This window comes from Ictidomys tridecemlineatus, chromosome 2 (genome assembly GCF_052094955.1).
Source record: "Ictidomys tridecemlineatus isolate mIctTri1 chromosome 2, mIctTri1.hap1, whole genome shotgun sequence".
Classification (NCBI taxonomy): Eukaryota; Metazoa; Chordata; class Mammalia; order Rodentia; family Sciuridae; genus Ictidomys; species Ictidomys tridecemlineatus.
Window position 1 is genome coordinate 112,513,350 of NC_135478.1, and position 23,551 is coordinate 112,536,900.

The 23,551-nt window shown below is 37.1% G+C and overlaps 1 protein-coding gene across 4 annotated transcripts in view; it reads left to right on the forward strand.

Annotated features, from left to right (window-relative positions):
• Positions 1 to 23,551, forward strand: part of Eif4enif1 (eukaryotic translation initiation factor 4E nuclear import factor 1) — a 49,326-nt gene that overhangs the window by 13,309 nt on the left and 12,466 nt on the right. For all 4 annotated transcript variants that reach the window (XM_078039566.1, XM_078039569.1, XM_078039568.1 and 1 more), the window contains exons 3-12: positions 243 to 316; positions 2,873 to 3,000; positions 6,266 to 6,552; positions 6,814 to 7,015; positions 10,800 to 10,975; positions 17,510 to 17,645; positions 17,846 to 18,025; positions 18,766 to 18,998; positions 22,411 to 22,482; positions 22,925 to 23,108. In XM_078039566.1, the coding sequence (XP_077895692.1) occupies positions 243 to 316; positions 2,873 to 3,000; positions 6,266 to 6,552; positions 6,814 to 7,015; positions 10,800 to 10,975; positions 17,510 to 17,645; positions 17,846 to 18,025; positions 18,766 to 18,998; positions 22,411 to 22,482; positions 22,925 to 23,108 (1,672 nt within the window). The remainder of the gene's footprint in view (positions 1 to 242; positions 317 to 2,872; positions 3,001 to 6,265; positions 6,553 to 6,813; positions 7,016 to 10,799; positions 10,976 to 17,509; positions 17,646 to 17,845; positions 18,026 to 18,765; positions 18,999 to 22,410; positions 22,483 to 22,924; positions 23,109 to 23,551) is intronic.

A 23,551-nucleotide genomic window follows, 5' to 3' on the forward strand; every position in this document is an offset into this window, starting at 1 on the left:
TTCTATACATGCATATATTGTGCTTTTATCATGATTACCATCCCACTAAACCATTATCTCTCTTCCATTGCATAGCATTCTTGTCCAAACCTCCAGTCCTTCCTGAAATAAGTCAAAAGTACAAATAAGAATTGTGTGAAATGTTTAAGGTAGATACTCAGAATTAATCAAAGGAGAAAGAAGTTGAAAGTGTATGGCCTGAAAACTGTAATTCAAAATCCCCATTTGATTTCTCTTTTTAGGAGGAGCTCTTGGATATAAAAGAACGCCCCCATTCCAAACAGAGACCTTCATGCCTTTCCGAAAAATATGACAGGTATCACTATCATTATAAGTCATTAAATTCTACTTGTAAATTTTTTGTTCATTTGTTTTATCACACTTGGTAAATTAAGACTAATCTTAAGGTTTTAGGGCACAATTATAAATGAGATAATAACATGAACTTCAGGAAACTGATCATGAAACTAAAACTAGAAAATGATTTGATCAAAGTCACATAGAAAGCAGAAAAAATAGGGCTGGAGTTATAGCTTAGTGGTAGAAAGCTTGCCTCACATGCACAAGGACCTGGGTTCAACAGCCAGTACTACAACAACAAAATAAACAGGAAAGAAAGATGAGACTTGAACCCAAGAGTCCTCGACTCTTGGATCTTTTCTCCATACTTTATGGTTCTTGCTCTGTGCCTTTAGGATACTTCTTTAAGGGCCTGCCCCAGGAGTGTTCTGAGCCGTTTACCTGTGTCCCCCTCAAACTAATAACCATTTAATCATTCACATTAGCCTTATTGCTTCTTAGCCTCTTTTAGAAAAGATAGACAGCTTTGGTTTGAAGACACTACGACTGAAAAGGTCTGAAAATCTCCTATAATAACCCTCTCTCATACTTCTTATGATCACCTTAGTCATTTCTTAAATAGCAAGGTAAGGGGCTGGATTGTGGCTCAGTGGTAGAGTGTTTACCTCACGCTGGATTTGATCCTCAGCACTACATAAAAATAAAGGTATTTTGTCCATCTACAATCTATAATTAAAATAATTAAAAAATAAAATGTAAAGGTCCATCAAGAACAAAAATATATTAAAAAATCAAAGTAGATGATTCATATTTGTTCATGTTTTTAACATACAAAGTATCATATTAGGTTTCATTTCTCAGTTGAATGGGTCACTTAAATTTTGTATGTGGACTCAAGGCTGTTAAACCTAGATGCTTCACCACATTCCCCTGATGAAGATGATATTGGAATAATGACTATTTTGATTGGCTAGCATTTTTAGCATTTATCTTCAGATATGCCTGTGGTGTTGGTTTGCTTTTTGTTTGTTTGTTTGTTTGTTTTTTCATTGTAAAACCTTTTTATGCCTCAGGTTGGAATTAATTGTTGCAACTATTTCTTCTTGACATAGTTATAAGCAGGAGCTGAGGCTGTGGCACAGCAGAAGCACACTTGCCCAGCATTTGTGAGAATTGGATTCAGTTCTCAGACCTTTATTTTATTTATTTTTTTGAGGTGCTATCAACAACTAAAAAAACATTTAAAAAAAATAAAGTTATAAGCAGACATACTAACTTTTATTCTGAAGTAGGGACATTGTACCTAGTGATAATACCAAAAATAAGAGATGAAAAGGAAAAGAGCTTCATTCTGTTGTTTCTCTTCTCTTTGAGAATGAAGATTTGTTGGGCTCTTAAACTCCAAGTAATCCTCACAAACAGCAGAAGATAGGTAATATCTCCTTTATTGTAAAAGGTTTCAAACTGAGAGGTTGGCTCACTTTTTCAAATGAGCCACTGGTAGAGCACTTGCCTACCATGTGCAAGATGTGTATTTACTTCCCCAGTACTACAAAAATAAAAAGTTATGTACCCACTAAGTAGTAAATACTGAGTCAAGTGCTGCCACATACTTCTGCTTCATGGAATGCAGCCCACGAAAGACATATGTATGATGTCACTATATAGTGCAGCCTGTTCTGCTTTATGGTTTAGGGTTATCCTTTTTGTGAAGACAGCCCAAAAACATGTCTAGGATGTGGTAGCAAAGCTAGAATTTGATCCCAGATTGTTGGGCTCCAGAGCTTTTGCTCTGCACAGTCTATCACTTCATTAAAGAGGGAAACAAAGGGCTGGTGTTGTGGCTCAGCGGTAGAATGCTCATCTACCATGTGGGAGGCACTGGGTTTGATCCTCAGCACCACATAAAAATAAATAAAATAAAGGTATTGTGTCCAACTACAAAAAAGGGGGGAGGGGATCAACACAAAAACCTAAACTATACATCCTAGGTGCTAAAGAGATGTCCTACTTGTGGAAAAAGTGAGAGTGCATAAAGTTTTAGAAAAAATACATATTAAACATTCCAGGAAATGCTTCTGTTAAAATGCTTCTGTTTTATGTTTTTGTTTTTATCAGCTGTTAGTACTGATGAGTAATCAAAATGTTTATGAAAATTTTTGTATAGGACAAGTATAGTTACTATAATCCATGTGTACCCCTAAGATGTGTGCCCTGCATGTTTCATTTGTATACAGACCACTGGTTGGTTATTTGTTTAGTACTAGGGATTGAACTCGGTGGTTATCTTCCACTGAGCTACATCCCTTTCCTATTAATTTATTTATTTATGGTGCCAGGGATGCACTACATTACCCAGCAAACCATTGGTTTCAAGTTCATGTTGGTATTATTAAATTAATTGCTTGTTTTTGTTCTCATCTTAAGAGGTTACCATTCTGAAGGCAACCATGAAATTTTATATTGGAAAGGGGTTTCCTTAACTTATTACCTGAAGAGGTTAGAGATTAGACTATCCACGTGTATAGTTCATGGCTGCAAATGCTAACTCTCGGTACCTTTTGACCTACAGTGATGGTGTCTGGGACCCTGAGAAGTGGCATGCCTCTCTTTACCCAGCTTCAGGGCGTAGCTCACCAGTGGAAAACCTGAAGAAAGAGTTGGATAATGACCGACCCTCCCTGGTGCGTAGGATCATAGGTGAGTGAGTACAGTCTCTTAAAAGTAGACAGGTTTGGGGGAGGCAAGCTCTTAGCTGCTAGTTTCATTGTTAGCTGTGAGTTTTATGTATGGTGGCAGGGAGCTATTTTCAGGAAACTGATTTACTAGTTGAAATTTTCCTAATTAATAAGGTAATATTATAGTCTTCCTATATGGCAATGGCAAGTAGACTATGTTATTAGGATATGTAGAGATGCCTTTCATTGGTGTGCATAATAACAAAGCTGTTCTGTAAATCTGATCATGCTTCATCTCATACAAGATTAGTGCTTAGGTGTAAATTGGTTCTGGCAATTATTAATTTATAATGAACTGTGAGCAAAATAGAGTTTGGAAATGGTTTGAGACTGGAATAAAGTTTGATCTTATGTACCTTTTCTCTTTAAACTAGAAAAGATATTATTTAAGGGTGAAATGGGGACTTGGCAATATAAAAGTCATTTAAGGAACTCGTAAGAAATTCTTTTGAGATGAGAAGACCCATCATAAAAACTTGGAACTGAGCAAAGAAGATATGGGTGGCTCTAGATTGAGTTGTAAGTTTCTCCTACACAAATTGGGCACAATAGCACATACCTATAATCGTTGGGACTTGAAAGGATGAGATAGGAGGATCACAAGTTCAAGACCAGCCTGAGCAATTTAGTACAGCCCTAAGCAACTTGGCAAGCTCTTGTCTCAAAATATAAAAAGAGCCGGGGTTGTGGTTCAGTGGTAAAGTGACCCTGGGTTCAATGTCCAGTATCCAAAAAAAAGATTGTTCTATACAGTCTGTAAGTACACTTAGTGCAATAATGTCCTTCAAACAAAGAATTTAGTCTGACAGGCTGAAGATACATCTCAGTGGTAGAACATTTGTCTATCATGCATGAGGCCCAGGGATCAATCCCCAGTACCACCCAAAAACAAAACAAAAAATGTGTGTGTGTGTGTCCACACACATTCTAACAGAATTAGAGACTTTATTAAAATGGTAAAAACTCCCAGACATTGTGGCACATACATTTAATCCCAGCAGCTTGGGAGGCTGAAGCAGGAGGATCTGGAGTTCAAAGCCAGCCCCACAATTTAGACCCTATTTCTAAATATTTTTTAAGAGGGCTGGGGGCTGGGGCTATAGCTCAGTGGTAGAGTACTTGCCTAGCATGTGTGAAGCACTGGGTTCAATCCTCAACACCACATAGATACAATACCTTTATTTTTTATCTATAATTTTAAAAAGTGGGGGTGCTGGGGAATGTGGCTTGGCAGTTAAGCACCCCTGGGTTCAATCCCTGCTACCAAGAAAAAAAAAAAGTGAAAATTTAGAAGGAACATGAATATCCATTAGTGGAAGTAGATTGAATAGACTTTGGTATATCCATATATAGGATTATTACATTGTTTGTACTGTCACAATGTGTTACAGGTGTGTTTATTATAAATGATATGCATGTATATTGAGTCATAATCTAGTTATACAAAACTGTCTACATTGTATCCTGTTTTTGAAAAAACAGACTAAAGGAGGTTCTTCTCAATTGGACTAAACTTCAGTTTTCTGGGTTTTCTAGGAAAATATTTTTTATATGACAACATGTTTGTTTTTCTTAGTTTATTAAAATTTACATACAGTAGCCTGCACATACAGAATGCCATTAGAAAAAGTTCAGAGTGTTGTGTAACTTGTGAAATCATTACCACAATAAAGTAAAAATACTAAGCATTTCCATCACCCCCCAAAATTACCAGGTATCTGAGTCCCTCCTTTTAACCTCTCCTCACCCTCCTCAACCAGGCAAGCTGTAAATTGCTTTCTATCACTGTAGACCAGTATATATTTCTTGTATATAAATGGAATTGTTACAATGTGTACTCCTCATGTATACCTTCTTTCACTCAATTAATATTTATCCCTGTAGTTCAATGTGTAGTTTGTTCTTTTTTATTCCATTATATGGATTCATCACATTTTATCCATTTATCAGTTGATAGACATTTGGGTTGTTTAGTTTTTGACCATTAACCAAAGCTGCTGTGAACATTAATGTACAAGTCTCTGCATGGACATGTGCTTTCTTATCTCTTAGCTAAATACCTAGGTGTAAAATGCCTGAGTTGTATGGTAAATGTATATTTAATGTTTTGAAAAACTGCCAAACTCTTTTACAAAGTGTTCTATTTTACATTTCCACCAGCAGAATATGAGGGTTCTGCTTGTTCCACGTTCCTGTCAGCATTTGAAATGTTCACTTTTTAATTTTAGCCATTCTAGTAGGTGTGTAGTGATATCACATGGTCTAATTTGCATTTCCCTTTTCATGTGGTTTTTTTGTTGTTGTTGTTTTAGTTTTTGTTTTTTGAGACAGGATCTCGTGAAGTTACTGAGGCTGGTCTCAAACTTGTGATCCTCTTTCCTTAGCCTCCCCAGGTGCTGAGATTATAGGTGTACACCTCCATGCCCACTCTTTTTTTTTTTTTTTTTTGGTCATTTTTTTACTGTTTTTAAATACTCTAAATACAGATTCTTTTTTTTTTTTTTTTTTTTTTTTTTTAGTTGTAGATAGACATAATATCATTACTTTTATTTATTTTTATGTGGTGCTGGGGACTGAATTCACAGCCTCACACATACAAGGCAAGCGCTCTACCACTGAGCTACAACCCCACCCCCAAATACAGATTTTTCATAAGAAATATGCCAAAAATATTTTGTCATTGTTTGCTCTGTCTTTGCATTCTCTAATTGGTGTCTTTCAAACAATGGAAATTTTACATTTTAATCAAGCCCCATTTATTGTATTTTAAAATGGATCATAGTTTCTTTGTCATGGCTGAAAAAGCTTTTCCTAATCCAGTGCCACAAAGATTTTCCTCTTGTTAGGCTTTACATTATATGTGTGATGCATTTTATTATTTTGTGTGTATGACTATTCAATACCATCTACTGAAGAAAGACTTTTTAAGCAGTTATTTTTTTTTCCAAATACTGACACCTATTAATTTTTTAGTAGATAAAACATTTGCTTTTATTTAAATTAGTAAGGTCTTATCAGATACTAATCACAGAAAATCGAATAGTGTGAAGTACTTTTAGTGCTCCAAAGAGAAAAGACAGAAGTCTTACTTAAATAATACTGTATGAGTTACTATGAATCTGTTTATAAGCCCCATTACTTTTTTTTCAACCCTCCCCCTTCTACATCACCTAAAGAAAAATATCCTTATACCTTTGGTTACCATTCTCTTTCCCTCATCTTTCCAGATCCTCGAGAGCGTGTGAAAGAAGACGACTTAGATGTTGTTCTCATCCCACAGAGACGAAGCTTTGGCGGGGGCTGTCATGTGACAGCTGCTGTTAGCTCCCGTCGCTCAGGAAGTCCATTGGAGAAAGAGAGTGATGGACTTCGCCTGCTTGGTGGACGAAGAATTGGCAGTGGGAGGATAATCTCTGCCCGGACCTTTGAGAAGGATCACCGTCTTAGTGATAAGGACCTACGCGACTTGAGAGACAGAGATCGTGAGAGGGACTATAAGGACAAGCGTTTCAGGGTTTGTTTTCTAGACCCTTTGACACCTCACATGTTTGGGGACTTAATATTAGAACCTAGATGAATATAGCCCACTTTTAACTAATAAACAAGGAGGAATAGAGCGGGGTGGGCAGGGGGACATGGTGATGGGCTTCAAGTCCACAGCATAGTTTATTTATTGAAGTAAGCATTAGTTAATTTGTTAAGACTTTGATTAAAGTACAAATGTTTTGACTAGAATTTTTTTTCTTTTTTTTTAAATCTTTTTGTACTTTTCCAGAGGGAGTTTGGGGATAGTAAGCGTGTCTTTGGAGAACGCAGAAGAAATGATTCATACACAGAAGAAGAACCAGAATGGTTCTCAGCTGGACCCACAAGTCAGTCTGAAACAATTGAACTGACTGGCTTTGATGATAAGATACTAGAAGAAGATCACAAAGGTAGAAAAAGAACAAGGCGACGGACGGCTTCTGTGAAGGAAGGTCAGTATAAACTTTGGGAGGGAAGTTCACTTTTAAATGAGATGTGATTATCATTGGCTTAATTGCATACTTAGGAATGGGCACCTGTTGGTACAAAATGTAAAATTTATTATGTTGCAGTTTGATTTTTAAAATTGCTTCCTAAGCAAAATTTCACAATACTATCTTAACCTTTGCCTACCGTACTAAACAGGTATTGTATTATCCTGTGTGCATTGTTTTTTTCATGAACACAATTCATGAAGGGTTCCTCGAGGTTGGTAAACATGGTGAAAATAAAGAGGGTTTTCAATAATGTACTAGACACAGTGGTACAGTGGTGTGTTGTTTCTGTATAATAAATCCTAACAACTCTGTGATATGGGTCTTTTTTTTTTTTTTTTTTTGTACTGGGGATTGAAACTAGGGATGCTTTACCACTGAGCTAAGTTGATGGGGGCCTCACTAAGTTGCTGAGGATGGCTTAGCCTTCCAAGTTGCTGGGATTACAGAGTGTGCCACTGTGCCAGGTAGTATAGGTACTTTTACGCCCATTTCACAGAATAGAACATAGAGGCTCAGAGGTCTTAAATGACAGAGACCACTTCCTCACCATGCTGATAGACCATCCCAGATCAGTCATTTGTGACTTACCTTCTCCCAAACTGTTTTATCAGCTGTTTGATAAGCTCCTTGCTAAACTGAAGGAGTCAGAGTTGATGTGTATGAAGAGTCTGGTGCAACATAGGGGCACACTTGTTTTCAGGGCAGTGACCTGGCTGTAAGATAACCGTCCCTGTGCTGATGATCTTGGCCTGGGGTTGTACTGAAGCTGCTGCAAAGAAAAGGATATTCCATAACATAATTTATGCTTTACTTTTTCTTTTTTAAATACCAGGGATTGAAGCCAGGAGTGCTTAACGACCAAGCCACATCCCCACCCCTTTTATTTTGAAATAGTCTCACTAAGTTGCTGGGACTGGCTTTGAATTTAGGATCGTCCTACCTCAGCCTACCAAGCCCCTGGGATTATAAGTGTGTGCCACCATGCCTACCTTAACATAATCTTAATGGATAGATTTGTTTCTTTGTTAGGTGAAGACAATGTTTTCACATACCTATAAGGATTGCTTTTAGCTGTAAAGATTAAATTTGCACATCAGAGCTCAGCCTCTCCTGGACACATATGCAGTACATGTTAATATTAAAGATTTTTTTGTTGTTGTTTGCTTTTAATAAATGGATGAGCAAAGTACAGACTTTTTATGGCTCCCATATTACCCTTACAGTGGGAAATAAAACTGCAGCAAAATGCCTATTATTTGTCCTGAAGTTGGCAGTCAGGTTCTGGTGGATACAATGGGCCAAGGAGAAGCATACACTGATGAGGCTATTGAGTTTATTTTTGCTAGGGCTCAGTTTCTTTCTCCCCACCTCTCTCCCCTTACATTACTAGGAATTCAATCCAGAGTCTATGCATACTAGGCAAACACTCTACCAATGAGTTGTATCCTTGGCTCCTTTATCTTATTTTTAGACAGGTTCTTGCTGCGTTGCCAGGCTAGCCTCAAACTTGAGATCCTCCTGCCTCAGCCTCCCAAGTAGCTGGAATTACCGATGTGTACCACCATACCCAACTTAATGCTCAGTTTGTCTGTAAAGTGGAAATAATTCCTCCACCACAGCACTTGTTTTAGTTTAACTGTCAGTCTTTAAAAACCCACTGGAGAAACTGCCTATTGCTTTGTCCATGGCTTATAAAGGTGTGTGTCTCGTTACCTGAGGACCCCTGAAGGATTAGGATTCTTAGCAGACATCCCCATAGAGAAGACATGTAGCCTTATACACAGAGTTTTATGTGGAAGAGTTTGGGTAGCTATCCTAGGCTTGTTAGTATTGAGCAAGGCACTTATCTTTTGTGCTATTGTATTTCCCTGCTTTGCTATCTAGCTTCTTGGAGCGTTGTTGGAATTAAAACAGAAGTTAGCATTTAATTTCTGTTCTAGAATATCCAAGCTGATTAAAAATAACAAGACTACAGTATTTCTTGGGGAATTTTGAGAAGGGATAGGTCCAGGCTGTGTTTTGTTCTTTTTGTTTAATTTTTTTCCCTCGCTCTTAGAAAGATTCCTGTCTGCCAGGATCTTGAAACTATAGACAACTTTTTTAAGTGACTTTGCAAGGAGTGAGTGGTAGGGAGTTCAGTTCTTAAAAGTGTTTAATGCTTGGTGTCTCTCATTGTACTTGTTCAGAGTTTGGCTTTGTTTTTTAGAGCACTTCCAAATGACAGATTTTTGTTTGGTTGGTTGTTTTGTTTTGCTTTGCTTTTTGCCTATACTTTGGCAAAAATTAAGATGTGAAATTAATTAGATGTTAGTACCTGGTAGCTTTACTTACCCATGTATTGCCATCTTAAAAATATAACTAAACAGTTCTGAGGTTACTCTATAATCTGGCACTGTAGAGTAAGACAAAGCTGATTCGAGCAGATTACCTAACCTTAGATCTCAGTTTCATCACAGAGTTGCTATAACATAGTGTAGTAAGCCAGTCACAGTGGCACACACCTGTAATCCCAGCAGCTTGGGAGGCTGAGGCAGAAGGATCGTGAATTAAAAGCCAGCCTCAGCAACTTAGTAAGACCCTAAGCAACTCAGTGAGACCCTGTCTCTAAATAAAGTACAAAAAAGGGCTGGGAATGTGGCTCAGTGGGTAAGTGCCCCTAAGTTCAATCCCTGGTATCAAATACACACACACACACACACACACACACACACACACACACACACACTCTCACGGTGTGATAAGTGCTCTGAGAGAGAATGCAAGGATTATAGATAAGGCAATAGTTAATTTACTGCACAGAGTGCAAAAAAAAGATAGAGCAGACTTACCAGAGGAGGTAACATTTAAACTTGTCCTTGAAGGACAAGCTGTCACCAATCGTAGGCAAAAGATTTACCCTAGCGGGACACAGTGACAGTTTCTATAATCTCAGAAACTGAGGCTGAGGCAGGAGGATGGCAATTTTGTGGGCAGCCTCAGCAACTTGGCAAATCCCTAAGCAACTTAGCAAGACACTGTCTCAAAACAGTAAAAAGGGCTGGGGATGTAGATCAGTAGTAAAGCACCCCGAGTTCAATATACAGTACAAAAAAAAAAATTGCTCTTGTGCAGGTTTTACATAAATACCTTAGGTTGTTGAACCCTGACTTTAGTGGTGGTATGGATGCATGGGCAGAGCCAAAATAATTTGGTTTCACTTATTAATCAGTAAAAGACTCGTAAAGAATCTTTAAAAAAAAAAAAAAAAGTATAGAAAAAGAATCCACTATAGTGTTAGAAAATTGAAGTACTTAAGAGGGGGACCATAATCTTTCCCCTATCATGGTGGAATTCTGGCATTTTTCCTCTTCCAACTCCCAGAGGGATTGTTTTTACTGTTGAAAGTACAGTTCTTGTGCAAAAAAATCTGCTTTTAAAGTTACTTGCAGCTCAACAGGCACGGTGCAAACACCTGTAATTCCAGTGACTCAGGAGGCTGAGGCAGGATGATCACAAGTTTGAGGCCAGCTTCAGCAGTTTAGCAAGGCCTTGGTGAGACCCTGTCTCAAAACTTAAAAAAAATTTTAAAAAGCTGGGGATGGACATGCCTCTGTGGTAAAGCACTTCTGGGTTCAATCTTTAGCACCAAAACAAAAAAGCTACTTGTGGCTCTTCTATATGTGTGAAGATGGCCAAGACCACAAAGTAAGACTGGAGTGGTTCTCTTCATCAGACTGTTTTGTCCTGGTTTTGCTTTCAGGCATAGTTGAGTGCAATGGAGGAGTAACCGAGGAGGATGAGGTGGAAGTTATCCTCACCCAGGAGCCTACTGCTGATCAGGAAGTGCCAAGGGATGCCGTCTTGCCTGAGCAGTCCCCAGGAGAATTTGACTTTAATGAATTCTTTAACCTTGATAAGGTGCCATGCTTGGCTTCGGTGAGTGTAGCAGTGCACTTGTAAATAGGAATGGAGCAACAAATGGTATTTAAGATTTGTTTGTTTGTTTGTTTGTTTGTTTTTGAAATGATGTCTTGCTGCACTGCCCAAACAGGCCTCAAACTCCTGAACTCAGGTGATTCTCCTGTTAAAATGTTGTTTTGCTAGATGCTATTGAGGTTTTTGGCTTTTATTTTCAAATATTTCAATTTTTATTAGGGTTTTTTGTTTTGTTTTTAAAGGCTTAATGGAAATTATTAAAAGATGATTGTGTACCAGTTAACTTTTTCTAGGTTGTTAGCATTTTAGTAAAAACACTTCAAATGTTTAAGAATGTTGCGTCCTTTAACTTTGGGGGTAAGGTGGGATGTTTTTGTTTTTTGAGCCAGGGTCTCACTGTGCTGTCCAGGCTGGCCCTAAACTACAGGATTCAAGTAATCTTCCTCCTGTTTTAGCCTCCCAAGCAACTGGGAATACAGGCACCATGTCTAATTATCTTCTTTCTTTTCTTTTTCTTTCCCAGGGATTGAACCCAGGGGCACTTTTACCACTGAGCCACATCCTCAGCCCTTTTTTATATTTTATTTACAAACAGGGTCTCTCACTAAGTTACTTAGGGTCTCACTAAGTTTCTGAGGCTAGCTTTGAACTCTTAATTCTTACACCTGAGTCTCCTGAGTGGCTAGGATTTCAGGCATGACCCACCACATAAAGCCAAATTCTTTTATTTCTAATTATTTGTCTTTGAGACTTATTGTGAAGTGCCTTTTTTTAAATTACTGGTGATTTGTGTACACCAACCTGCATTCCTTGGGGGAGTCTATCTGCTTAGATGGTACCATTTGTGATATGATAATGCTAAAAATCTTTAGTAAAAAGAACCTGGGATTCTGTATGCATTGCCATTAAACTCTTTTGAGTATAGTGTTTCTGGACTTCTAAAGTAGAAACTATAAGCCATCCCTAATCTTTGCTTGCTTCTTACCCTTGTTCTTGTCCCTTCAACATTTATGAATTACTATAACCCCACTGAATTTTTGGAGAAGGGTTATAACTATAGACTGTGTGCACAGAAATGGTTTTTTCTGTGGGATTTTTGTTGTTGTTTTTTGGTACCAGGGATTAAACCCTAGTGCTCAACCACCGAGCCACATCCCCAGCCCTTATATTTTATTTAGAGACAAGGTCTTGTTAAGTTGCTTAGGGCCTCACTAAATTGCTGAGGCTGGCTTAAACTCACAATCCTCCTGTCTTAGCCTTGAAAGCCACTTGGATTACAGGCGTGTGCCACCATGCATGGCTTTTTGTGACTCTTTAAAAAGAGTGTGTAGAACCATGACACAGTAAAATTTTTTTAAAATTCTGTTTTTTCTTCATGTCCTATTTATAACACTAAATACATGAGTTGACTATTCCTGTAGAACTGGTCATTCACAGAATTTAACTTAAAATAATTCTACTCTTTAACTGTTGCTGCTCCTTATTTGATGACTGCATGCACAGAAAAAAATTGGGCACAACAGAGCAGACAAAATTGACCTGTCTTCTTTGTCGTTTTCTTGTTCCCCTACACTCAAAAGATGGCCACCCAGAATAAGTGAGCTGGCACTGCACAGCACTGATTAGATACAGGGCCACAGGTGAGTTCTAGGACAATACTTACTAAATTCTCTGTGGTAAAGGGCCAGGTTTTATTTCCGGAATTAGTTAGTATGAAGTATGTCACAGGGCTGGGGTTGTAGCTCAGTGGTAGAGTGCTTGCCTGGCAAGTTTTTTAAAGTACATGTCACAGCAAATATCAAATTCTTGTAAGAGTTTCTAAGCATTTACTTTTACTTTCTGAACATATGTTAATGTAAACCAGTATGAGCCAAGAATACATTTGTCTGTAGCATTGTTCAGGAATATGTGGAATGTGTATCCAAATCAAACATGGCAAGTGTTTGCTCAGTTTTGTTCCTGAAGTTCTAGCAGCAATTTTAATTGTAAGTTTTCTACCCAGATACATCATAAAGTCTCCTAACCAATAATCCTTTGGTTCACTCCAAACACAAAGGTCTTATCCAGATGTGAGATTTATTTATTTTGTTTGTTTTTAAAAAATTTTTTTTAGTTGTTGGGTCTTTTTTATGTTATTCATTTATTTATATGTGGTGCTGAGAATTGAACCCAGTACTTCACACATATGAGGCAAGCGCTATACCACTGAGCCACAACCCCAGCCCCGAGCTTAATTTATTTGATGTAAAATGGAGTGATCCTCTTTAATTCTTTAACTTCTGAGGATACCGTGTTTTGGGGTTTTTGTTTTTGTTTTTGTTTTTTTTACATCAACTGTTGAGTGACTTTTTTCTTTTTTTTTTTTTTTTTTTGCATTCTCTTAGAAGACAGATGGAAATCATATTATCAAATGTTTTCACAGCAGATCAAATTTTAGAGACCTGTACTTGACTCCAAATGTGAGCACCTGCAAAATTCATGTGTGTGCCTAGGCAGAGGAAGAATTCACTCTTTGACTTAAAATGCTAAACTTAAACTTTTAATAACAACAGGTAACATGCATGCAGTGCTGATTGCTTAAGGCTTTACATATAGTAAGTCATTTAATCTTCATAGATCTCTTGTAAGTTAGTTAGTTGTTTCCATTTTACAGGTGAGGAAGTAAAAGTTTTAATAACTTGCACAAGGTAACCCAGCTAATAAGTGCTGGAAACTGAACCCTAACAGTTTTATTTAAGAAAGAATTTCTGCTCTTAACTCATCACAATTATACTCTCTCTGAAATATAAGAGGGAGGAATAGGGATTTGGCATCATCTTAACTTTTTGTTCTCATCCCCAGACAAAACCTTGGCTAATGGTGAGCAAATTGGTACTAGGCCAGAGTATCTGTCTTCAAATTTTTCATGGAGTCAATACTCATTAACTCCCTTTGTCCCATCGTCCCAGATATGGAACACATAAAACCTTAAATATGGTACATATTATACAATATGTAACATAAGTAATGGTAATACAATAGTTTATGTTATATATATAATTTGTACATTATGATTTCCATCCTATTTTAATGAACTGTGTCAGTGTTGTTGAAATATTTGCAGAATTGAATACTTGGGACTTAATGATTGTTTCAGGTATATATTTTATAAAAGATTCACTTTAAAGCCAAACTGGGATTAATAAAAACAGATGCTCTGATTGTGCCACATAACCAGCTGAACCCTAGTATACAATGCTGAGAAAATGACTAATTGGGAAAAGTATGAAAGAGTGTAAAGGATTTGAATGTCAATTGGCAAATGTATAAAGTGCTTAAAACGGTAAGCAACACACAGTAAGCTCCTCAGATATTGGATGTTAATAGAAACAGAAATCAATGGCCGAACCAAAAATACAGTTTTTATAACGTGACTGTATAATAAGCCACAAGAAAAATCTTAAATAATGCATTAGTTCAGAAGTATTTATCAAGCAACTGTAGTATCTGGATACTGTTCAAGGAACTGAGCTTACATGAGAACACAAAGATCCTGTCCTTATAGAACTTTTTAGCAGAGGAAACAGGTGAGAAATCAGAATACACACACACATATATACATGTGTATATATTTGTATGCTATGTTCACTGGCATTGCAGTACCTTAGAAATTGACAAGTTGGCAGCCACAGAAATCTACACAAACTGAAAATGTGGATCACATATGCAAATAATTTGTTAAATGCGTAACTGAAAGGTTTAAAATAGATGCAATACTTCCTGGCCTGGTAGTGCACATCTGTAATCCCAAGTGACTTGTAAAGCTAAGATGGGAGGATCACAAGTCTGAGGCCAGCCTCATAATTTATTGAGGCCCTAAGCAACTTAACAATACTATCTCAAAATAAATAAAAAGGGCTGGGGATGTGGCTAAGTGGATAAACACCCCTAGGTTCATTTGTACAAAAAAATAAAATAGATGCAACTCTTAACTAATACTGTCTGAACCTAACAGGGCTTAAATATGTTGAGTGAAGAAAGAAGATGACATAGAAAGATCTCATTGATGTAATCAAAAGATGCTCAAAACAAAATGTGAAGAAATCAATAAACTAGAGTAAAACACAAAAATGTAATTTCCTTAAAGTGGAAAGTATAAAGGAAACCAAACATCAGCCAGTAAAACTGAGTAATTATCAAAGAACAAAAATATTTCATGATATATTTGCTCATCAGAATATTATGAATCCAGGGATATGACTTCTCTAAATGACCGTTGTTTGAAGGACCAAACTAATAGTCACAACAGTCATGTAGAAATGCTATTGAAGCTGGGCATGGTGGCACATGCCTATAATCCCAGCAGCTGGGGAGGTTGAGGAAGGAGGATCACAAGTTCAAAGCCAGCCTCAGCAACTTGGCAAGGCTCTAAGCAACTTAACAAGACCCTGTCTCTACAATAAAATACAAAAAAGAGCTAGGGATGTGGCTCAGTAGTTAAGTGCCCATGGATTCAATCCCCAGTACCCAAAAAAAGAAAATGGTACAGAGAATTTACTAACAAGTGAAACAACCAGAATACAGAGTTCTCAGACTCCTTGATCCACTGGTGGCTGATAAGGACATAGCAGAGGATGCCCTGACCTAAGAGTTGGAGCTGTTTCCATTACTCCATTTCATTTGCCAACATATAGGAGACAGTTTCTGTCATTAGAGTGTCCCAGCTTGTTCTATTATGAAAATTACTAAGTAGATTAAACTCTTGGTTTAAATTGCTTTAGTTTCTTAGTATTTCTGCAAAATTTTTCTAAAAGTAAGTTTGTACTCTTGAACTATGCTTTAAAATTTGCTTATCCACTGAAGCAAAATTAGTGACTGATCAAAATATAGAAATGACTTTCTCTATTTCTTCAGTCTTTAGAAAATGTCCAGATACTTCTTGTCCTTTGCTTTTTTGTGTTCTTTTTGTATACCTTGTGGCTTTTTTCCCGTGTGACATAATCAGAGGAAATAAAGAAAATGCAAAGCTACAATTTTTGCTATTTGTAAAACTTCAAAATTTCTTCAACACAAACCATAATCATAGCTTTTAATTACTACTTTTACAGATCCTGTTATTTTGATTACAATCCTTAATTTTTCCACTGTGAAATGTCATAATGTTTATCTTACACTTTAATTAATGCAAAATTAGTGCACTCAAAAGTCATGTAAGGCATGAGAGTCTACAAGTAGAATGTGATTGAAACTGAATAATTTCTCTGAAATAGAAGTTCCAGAAACAATCAAATTAGAGTCTTCAATTAAAATCCCTTCAAGAGAAGAATTTTATGATTTAGTTTGGATATGAATTATGAAAACATTCTTCTAGATAAGAACAAAAACTTAAATCTAACCATCCCCTGCTGCAATTCTGTCATGCATAAAAAACAGTTTGGGCTGCGCATGGTGGTGCACTCCTATAATCCCAGCAGTTCAGGAGGCTGAGGCACAAGGATCTCTGGTTCAAAGCCAGCCTCAGCAATGGAGAAGTGCTAAGCAACTCAATAAGAGACCCTGTATCTAAATAAAATACAAAATAGGGCTGGGGATGTGGCTCGGTGGTGGTGTGTTCCTGAGTTCAATCCCCAGTACCCAATAATAAATAAAGACCAATTTGGATATTTAACTGAATTTATAATAGGGTAGAATTAAAAATTCGAATTTTAAAAATAACTTAAATCTAGCTTTTCAAAGATTGGTGATAGAGGGGCTGAGGTAGTTCAGTGGCAGAGCGCTTGCCTAGAATGTGTGAGGCCCTGGGTTGGATCCTTAGCACCACATAAACAGAATGCTTCTATTTATTTTTATCTACAACTACCAAAAAAAAAAAATGGTGCTAGAAATGACTTATGAAATATGGTGGAAAAAAATTTCTGATCATCACTTAATTGTCCCTATTAAACCAAGTCTATGGAGATTGATTTGAAAGAAAACAAATATACCTATAAATTTCCCATTAAGCTCAAACAGAAATTAGATATCAGTTAAAATACCATCTTTAAGCTCTGCTTTTACACCTTCATTCCTGAATTTGTTAGGATTGAATTTTATGGTATTCCTTAAAACTTAAAGACCACCAAGATTGAACCAAGGATTTTCAATTCTCCATGGATTCTTGGTGTTTAGTTAAAGGTTACTTATTATCCTGGCAGTGGAATACTTCATTCAGGTACTGATTTTTATTTTTCAACTAAGTCCTCTAAGAACATTTGATAGGACTTAGATTTTCTAATAAGGTAAAGGATAGAAAATCATAACACTGTGTGTGGCCTAGAGACTTCATTATATATTCTTAGAAAGTGCGTAGTTGGTTATCCCCAAATTTGAGTTACTTAAAAAAGACCAAGAAAGGGGAAGAAAATTGAAGATTCAAAATCCTAAGTTTAAGAGGTAGGAAGCATCAAAGGAAATTTCAAGAAAGTGATCCTTTCTTAAAATTTGAACTTTCTTATCTTTTTTTTTTTTTTTTTTTTTTGTCTAGAAACTATTAGCATCTTTTGTCTTTTTCTTCAGATGATAGAAGATGTTTTGGGAGAAGGGTCAGTCTCTGCCAGTCGGTTCAGTAGGTGGTTCTCTAACCCCAGCCGATCAGGAAGTCGATCCAGCAGCCTTGGGTCAACACCACATGAAGAGCTGGAGAGACTTGCTGGTAAAATAGCTTCAAATTCTGGCTTTATATATAAACTCTAGCTTTCTCTGACATGGTTCATTCTGTCTTCATTAGTTAGGGGTTCTTTAGGGTTAGAGGGTCTCTGCATGAAAAGCCTTTAATTTGTGTCCCTTTAATACTATTCTTGATGTTTCCATCCTACTAGAACCAGTTATGTATACGTTTGTTTGCAATATCAGGTCTGGAGCAAGCCATCCTCTCTCCTGGACAGAACTCGGGGAATTATTTTGCTCCTATACCATTGGAAGACCATGCTGAAAATAAAGTGGATATTTTAGAAATGCTACAGAAAGCCAAAGTGGATTTAAAACCTCTTCTTTCCAGCCTTTCTGCAAATAAAGAAAAACTTAAAGAAAGCTGTAAGTGTTTGAGAATCTGCTTTAGATATCTGAAAAAGTTTGGATTGTCTTAAGGCAATTGGTTTTAACATACTGCTATTTCATCAAGTCGAATATATGGTGATTTTTTTTTTCTTAATGATGTTCAAAAGGATTTATTTTATCATTTTTGAGAATTTGATAGTGGTTCTTGGCCCCATAAGAACTTTTCATCCAAGTTGTTCTTACATAGGACCCAGTTGTAACACCTCAGTGAATATTTTTAATCTTCCCAAGGCAGTTCCTCACAACTCTGCCTCAATTTGCCATGTTCATACTTATGCTAAAAGCCCTTGGCATAACAATTTGGTACTGTAATAATTACAGTGCAGGTAGCAATTTTGCTGATGTTAGGCTATCTGGATTCCTATCCCTGGTAACAAGTCTCCAAAAGATTAATATTATTCTGCAGGACACACAGCAGTATTGTGTCAAGTTTTAAAACTTAGTACCTCATGGTTATGGTCCCCCAGTTTATAGCATCTAAACATTTTAGGTTTAGTTTATATGCCATCTTTTACACAGTTATAACTTTATTTCCTCCTAGTAAACAACTATGAGTTTTAAGTGTTTTCAGTTTGTCTATTTTCAGTGTCAGCCTTTTCTGACAGCTTCACTTCAGTTATGAAATAAATTATCTTCACTTTAATCATCATGATAGCTAAAGAGAATTTCTCCGAAATATCCCTTCTTGGTTTAACCTGGACTTTCTTAACTTTCAGCACATTCAGGGGTTGTGCTTTCAGTGGAAGAGGTAGAAGCAGGGCTCAAGGGTTTGAAGGTGGACCAACAAGTAAAGAATTCAACTCCCTTCATGGCAGAACACTTAGAGGAAACCCTGAATGCTGTAACCAGCAATCGACAACTCAAGAAAGACGGAGATATGACTGCGTTCAACAAACTAGTGAGCACTATGAAGGCAAGTGGGACTTTGCCTTCTCAGCCCAAAGTCAGTGTAAGTATTTGGAGCAAATCTCACCAAGCTTTTTCTCCTTTTCCATCTTTGTTTTACTTCCCATAACAATAAATGGAATTTTAAAAAGGTATTCCTAGTAAGTTGGAAATTCTTTAGAGTTGTTTGGTCCTTGATGCTTTTGTGCATTAATTATCAATGTTATTTGTTACTACAAAAGCAGAATTGTGGCTTGTATGTATGTATTGTGGGTGATAGTAAAAAGAGTGAAAGATCGATTCTTACACAATACCTACATAACTGTATTAAAGCCACAGCTAAAATATATTTGTATAAAAACTATCTTTTTGCATAAATTCCAGAGATGGTTTTCTGGTTATTTGGCTACTTAAGTTCACATTACTTGCTATATTTTTGTAATATAATTTTTTTACAGTAATGATTCTCAGATACCTAGGATTACCTGCTTTCTGGATAAGGAGTTGGCAATCATACAAATTATTAAAGTATTAAGATGGATTTTTTAAGACAGTTTTACATTCTGTTAATTTACTAATATGGCAAAGGATATGATTCCAGTTTCTTTTTAACTTTTAGACATTAGGTTATTAATAAGGTGGATGCATTTTGGTAAATACCATACACTGGTCTTTGTCACAAAAATGTTTTATTGAGAGTGGTTCTCTGCCATGGTCTATGTGTTAATATCACTATCTCTTGGTGATACAAAGGGGAATCTAGGTAGAACCAAATAATAAAAACATAGATTTATTCTAATTGCTTAGTTAGCAAATTTTTCAAAATTGAATTTTGCTTCTTTCTCTCCTGACCCTGTCTGAGAACTACAAGAAGTGGTATGAACAGCAATTTGAAGGCAAAGTTCCATAGTGCACTCTAGTTTGTTCACTAAGTCTTGTACCAGGGGAGGACAACTGATTTTTAGATTTCCTTATCTAACCAACAGTCAGTGATAGAGGCTTCAGCCTGCTCAAACAGGTGCCATTATTCTTGACCTTAATAGACTTCTTTATATCAGACTATACCATATTTTTTATATACACACACACACACACACACACACACACACACACACAGAGAGAGAGACACATACTATACCCAATTACAGGGGAATAATTTCGCAAACTGCTCCAGTTTTCATACAAATAAATCATAGATCCAAATGCTTTTATATAAGGACCTGATTAAAAACTATCCTCTACTTTTGTGTCTTAGTGATTGGGTGCTGACTGCAGTTCTATTGGTCAGATCTTACAATTAGCTTTTTTTCTTTTAGTGTGACTAAGGAAATGGAGGCAGAGGAAGTCAGCAATTTGTTTTAATACTATGATTCCAGAATGCTGACACAGCTGACCCAGAGTTGTGAGGGCACTTGGTTTAATGTTGGAGTTTCAGTGCTCTATAAAGTGTATCTGGTTTCAACTGGAGGAATCAACCTAAAATACTTGTCAAAGGGATGGATGATATAATTCAAGTGGCCAGGCAGAAAATAATACAAATTCAGCCTAACCTCAGAAAAAAAGCAAGGAAAGTCATGAAATAAGCATGCCAGGTGTTATCTTTCATTATATACATACATATACACACACACACACACACACACACATATATATATATTGTTGTAGATGTATACATTTTTTTATTTTGTTTATTTTTATATGGTGCTTAGTAGCGAACCCTGTGCCTCACATGTACAAGGCAAGCTGAGCCACAACCCCAGCCCCTGGATATTTTTATTTATTTATTTAGCAGCTGAGAATCAAACCCAGTGCCTCACACATGCTAAGTAAGCACTCTGCCACTGAGCTATAACCCCAGCCCTCAGCTGTTATCTTTATTGCTTGATTCACACATGTTGTAAGGTCCTGTCTGCTTCTAAAATGAAAGTTCTTACAACTGCTATTTGTTATGTGTACTATTTCTCATCTGCCTTCAACCAGGTTGAAGGTTCAGTCATATTGTTCATCCCCAAAGTAAGATATGTTGATTCAATCTAAACTATTTTAAATAGAATTGTAGGCTCTATTCTATAAATATAGTAAGCCACGAAGTATAAGGTTGCCTCTTTGTTTTAGTTAGATGTAATTAAATAACTATTGAGAATATTACTTATTATAATCATGTGCTTTTAGTTCCAGTTCCAAAACCAATAAAACACTTGAGTAACTTTAGGCTGTTTGTTGTACCCAGGACAATACTGTGGGTTTTGACAGATCCAACTAGTGGAAAGAAAAGTATTCAGAGAAAGCACTTCAGGTTGAATGGACACTGGGATGTACTGAAGTGGAGGATTTGACTTGCCCTGTACGTGTGACCCATTTTGAACAGCTTATTTAGAAGTAACAAAATTCAAGGCTGGGGACATGGCTCAGTGGTATAGTGCTCACCTAGCTGCATGAGGCTCTAGGTTTGATCCCCAGCACCACAAAAACATTAATGTTGCAACTTCCTGAAATACAAAATCTTGAAAAATAATAGTTTAAACCAAATTTGGATGTTATTTACTATAATTTAAATACCATCTGTGGTCAGTAAATCTTATTAAAGCTAATGGGTAGCAAGGATTGCCTCAAATTTAAATATGAATTATCAAAATTTCTTGTGGCTCCTTACTAAGAGGTAAATGATGGCAATCTTCAATGCCTCCATTTTATTTTCCCCTCTTTTGATTGGAAATGGTGAAATGGATCAGAATTAGCATCAAAAGGATCTCAGAGTGGATTCTGTATGTGCATGTAAATACTCTTTCCATTCCTAGATCTTTGGGGCATGTATGATAAGAGAGAATAAGTTGGTCTGAATTTTTTGTGAGTTAAACATCTTTCTCCTGTTGAGTGTCAACTCCCTTGGAAGTGTCTAATATTTTCTTATGGTCCCCAATCTCTACTGTGTTAAGATACTTAAGCCAGCACACCTGTAATTCCAGCTACTCAGAGGACTGAGGCAGGAGGATCACAAGTATGAACCAGCCTAGGCAACTTAGCAAGACTCTGTTGCCAAAAAATAAATAAATTAGGGCTGAAGTTGTGACTCGGTGGTACTCGCCTAGCATGTGTGCGGCACTGGGTTTGATCCTCAGCACCATATAAAAAAGTTAATAAATAAGCAAAAGGGCTGGGGATGTGGCTCAAGCGGTAGCGCACTCGCCTGGCATGCGTGCGGCCCGGGTTCGATCCTCAGCACCACATACAAAGATGTTGTGTCTGTCGAGAACTAAAATAAATAAATAAATTCTCTCTCCCCCCCCCCCCCGTTTAAAAAGATAATAATAAAATAAATAAGCAAAAGATATTGTAGCCATCTACAACTTTAAAAAAGGCAGGAATGGGAATGTAGCTCAATAGAGCACTTGCCTAGCTTACATGAAACTGAATTTGGTCTTTAGTACCACAAAAAAAAAAAAAAGTTAAAACCAGTGTTTCTTTGACATTTTTAGCGAAACCTTGAAAGCCATTTGATGTCCCCTGCTGAAATTTCAGGCCAGCCTGTTCCTAAGAACATCCTGCAGGTATGTTACAATCTTATACTGAGGCCTCAGAGGCTGAACAGTAGTACTCATTTTGTGTAGTGGTCACCCATCTTTGGGCCTTAGAGATGTTGTCTGGCAATCAAGGATGTAATGTAGTTTGGTAGTTCTATGTTGCTGCTGAACTCAAAATGGGTTAAGGAGAGGAGGGAGACTTTAAAAAAAAAAATAAGCCCTTGTTTTCTGGTTTGCAAGTTTGTAATTTCTGTAGAGAAGAGTACCTAACCTGTAGTTGTAACTTAAATGTTCCTAGCTGAGCATTCAGAGGAATGTATTGCATGTACACATGCCAAGACATTCCATGGAACATGAAGGAGTTTCATCATCTAGCTTCCAGAAATTAATCCGTAATCCACAGCTTTTCACTAGAAGAAAGAACTAGGTTTGTTAACAAGGATTTGTTTTTGGTGTTTGCTTGTCTTAGGAACTTCTGGGTCAACCAGTTCAGAGACCTGCTTCTTCCAATCTTCTGAGTGGCCTTATGGGGAGCTTAGAGCCTTCTGCATCTTTATTGGGCCAAAGAGCATCCTCTCCTCCCATGTCACAAGTGTTCCAAACTCGAGCAGCCTCAGCAGACTACCTTCGCCCAAGAATACCGTCACCAATTGGTAAGTAGTCTCCCCCACCCCCGCCCCCATATGGGGGATTGAACCCAGGGGTGCTTTGCCACCAAACTACATCTCTAGCTATAGAATTTTTTATTTTGAAATGTGGTCTCGCTAAATTGCCCAGGCTGACCTCAAACTTGTGATCCTTCTTCTTTACCCTCCTGAGTCATCGGGAGTACAGGCATGTGCCACTGTGCCCAATGTGACAGTCTTTTTCAGGGATATTCTTTTTCTTTTTTCTTTTTTAATTATTGTAGATAGATACAATATCTTTATTTTATTTATTTATCTTTGTATGGTGCTGAGGATGGAACTCAGTGCCTCATACATGCTAGGCAAGCTCTCTACCACTGAGCTACAACTACAGCCCATTCGTGGACATTCTTAATGAATTTTTCAAAAATTGTGTAGCCAGATAATGGTGGTGCATGCCTGTAATCCCA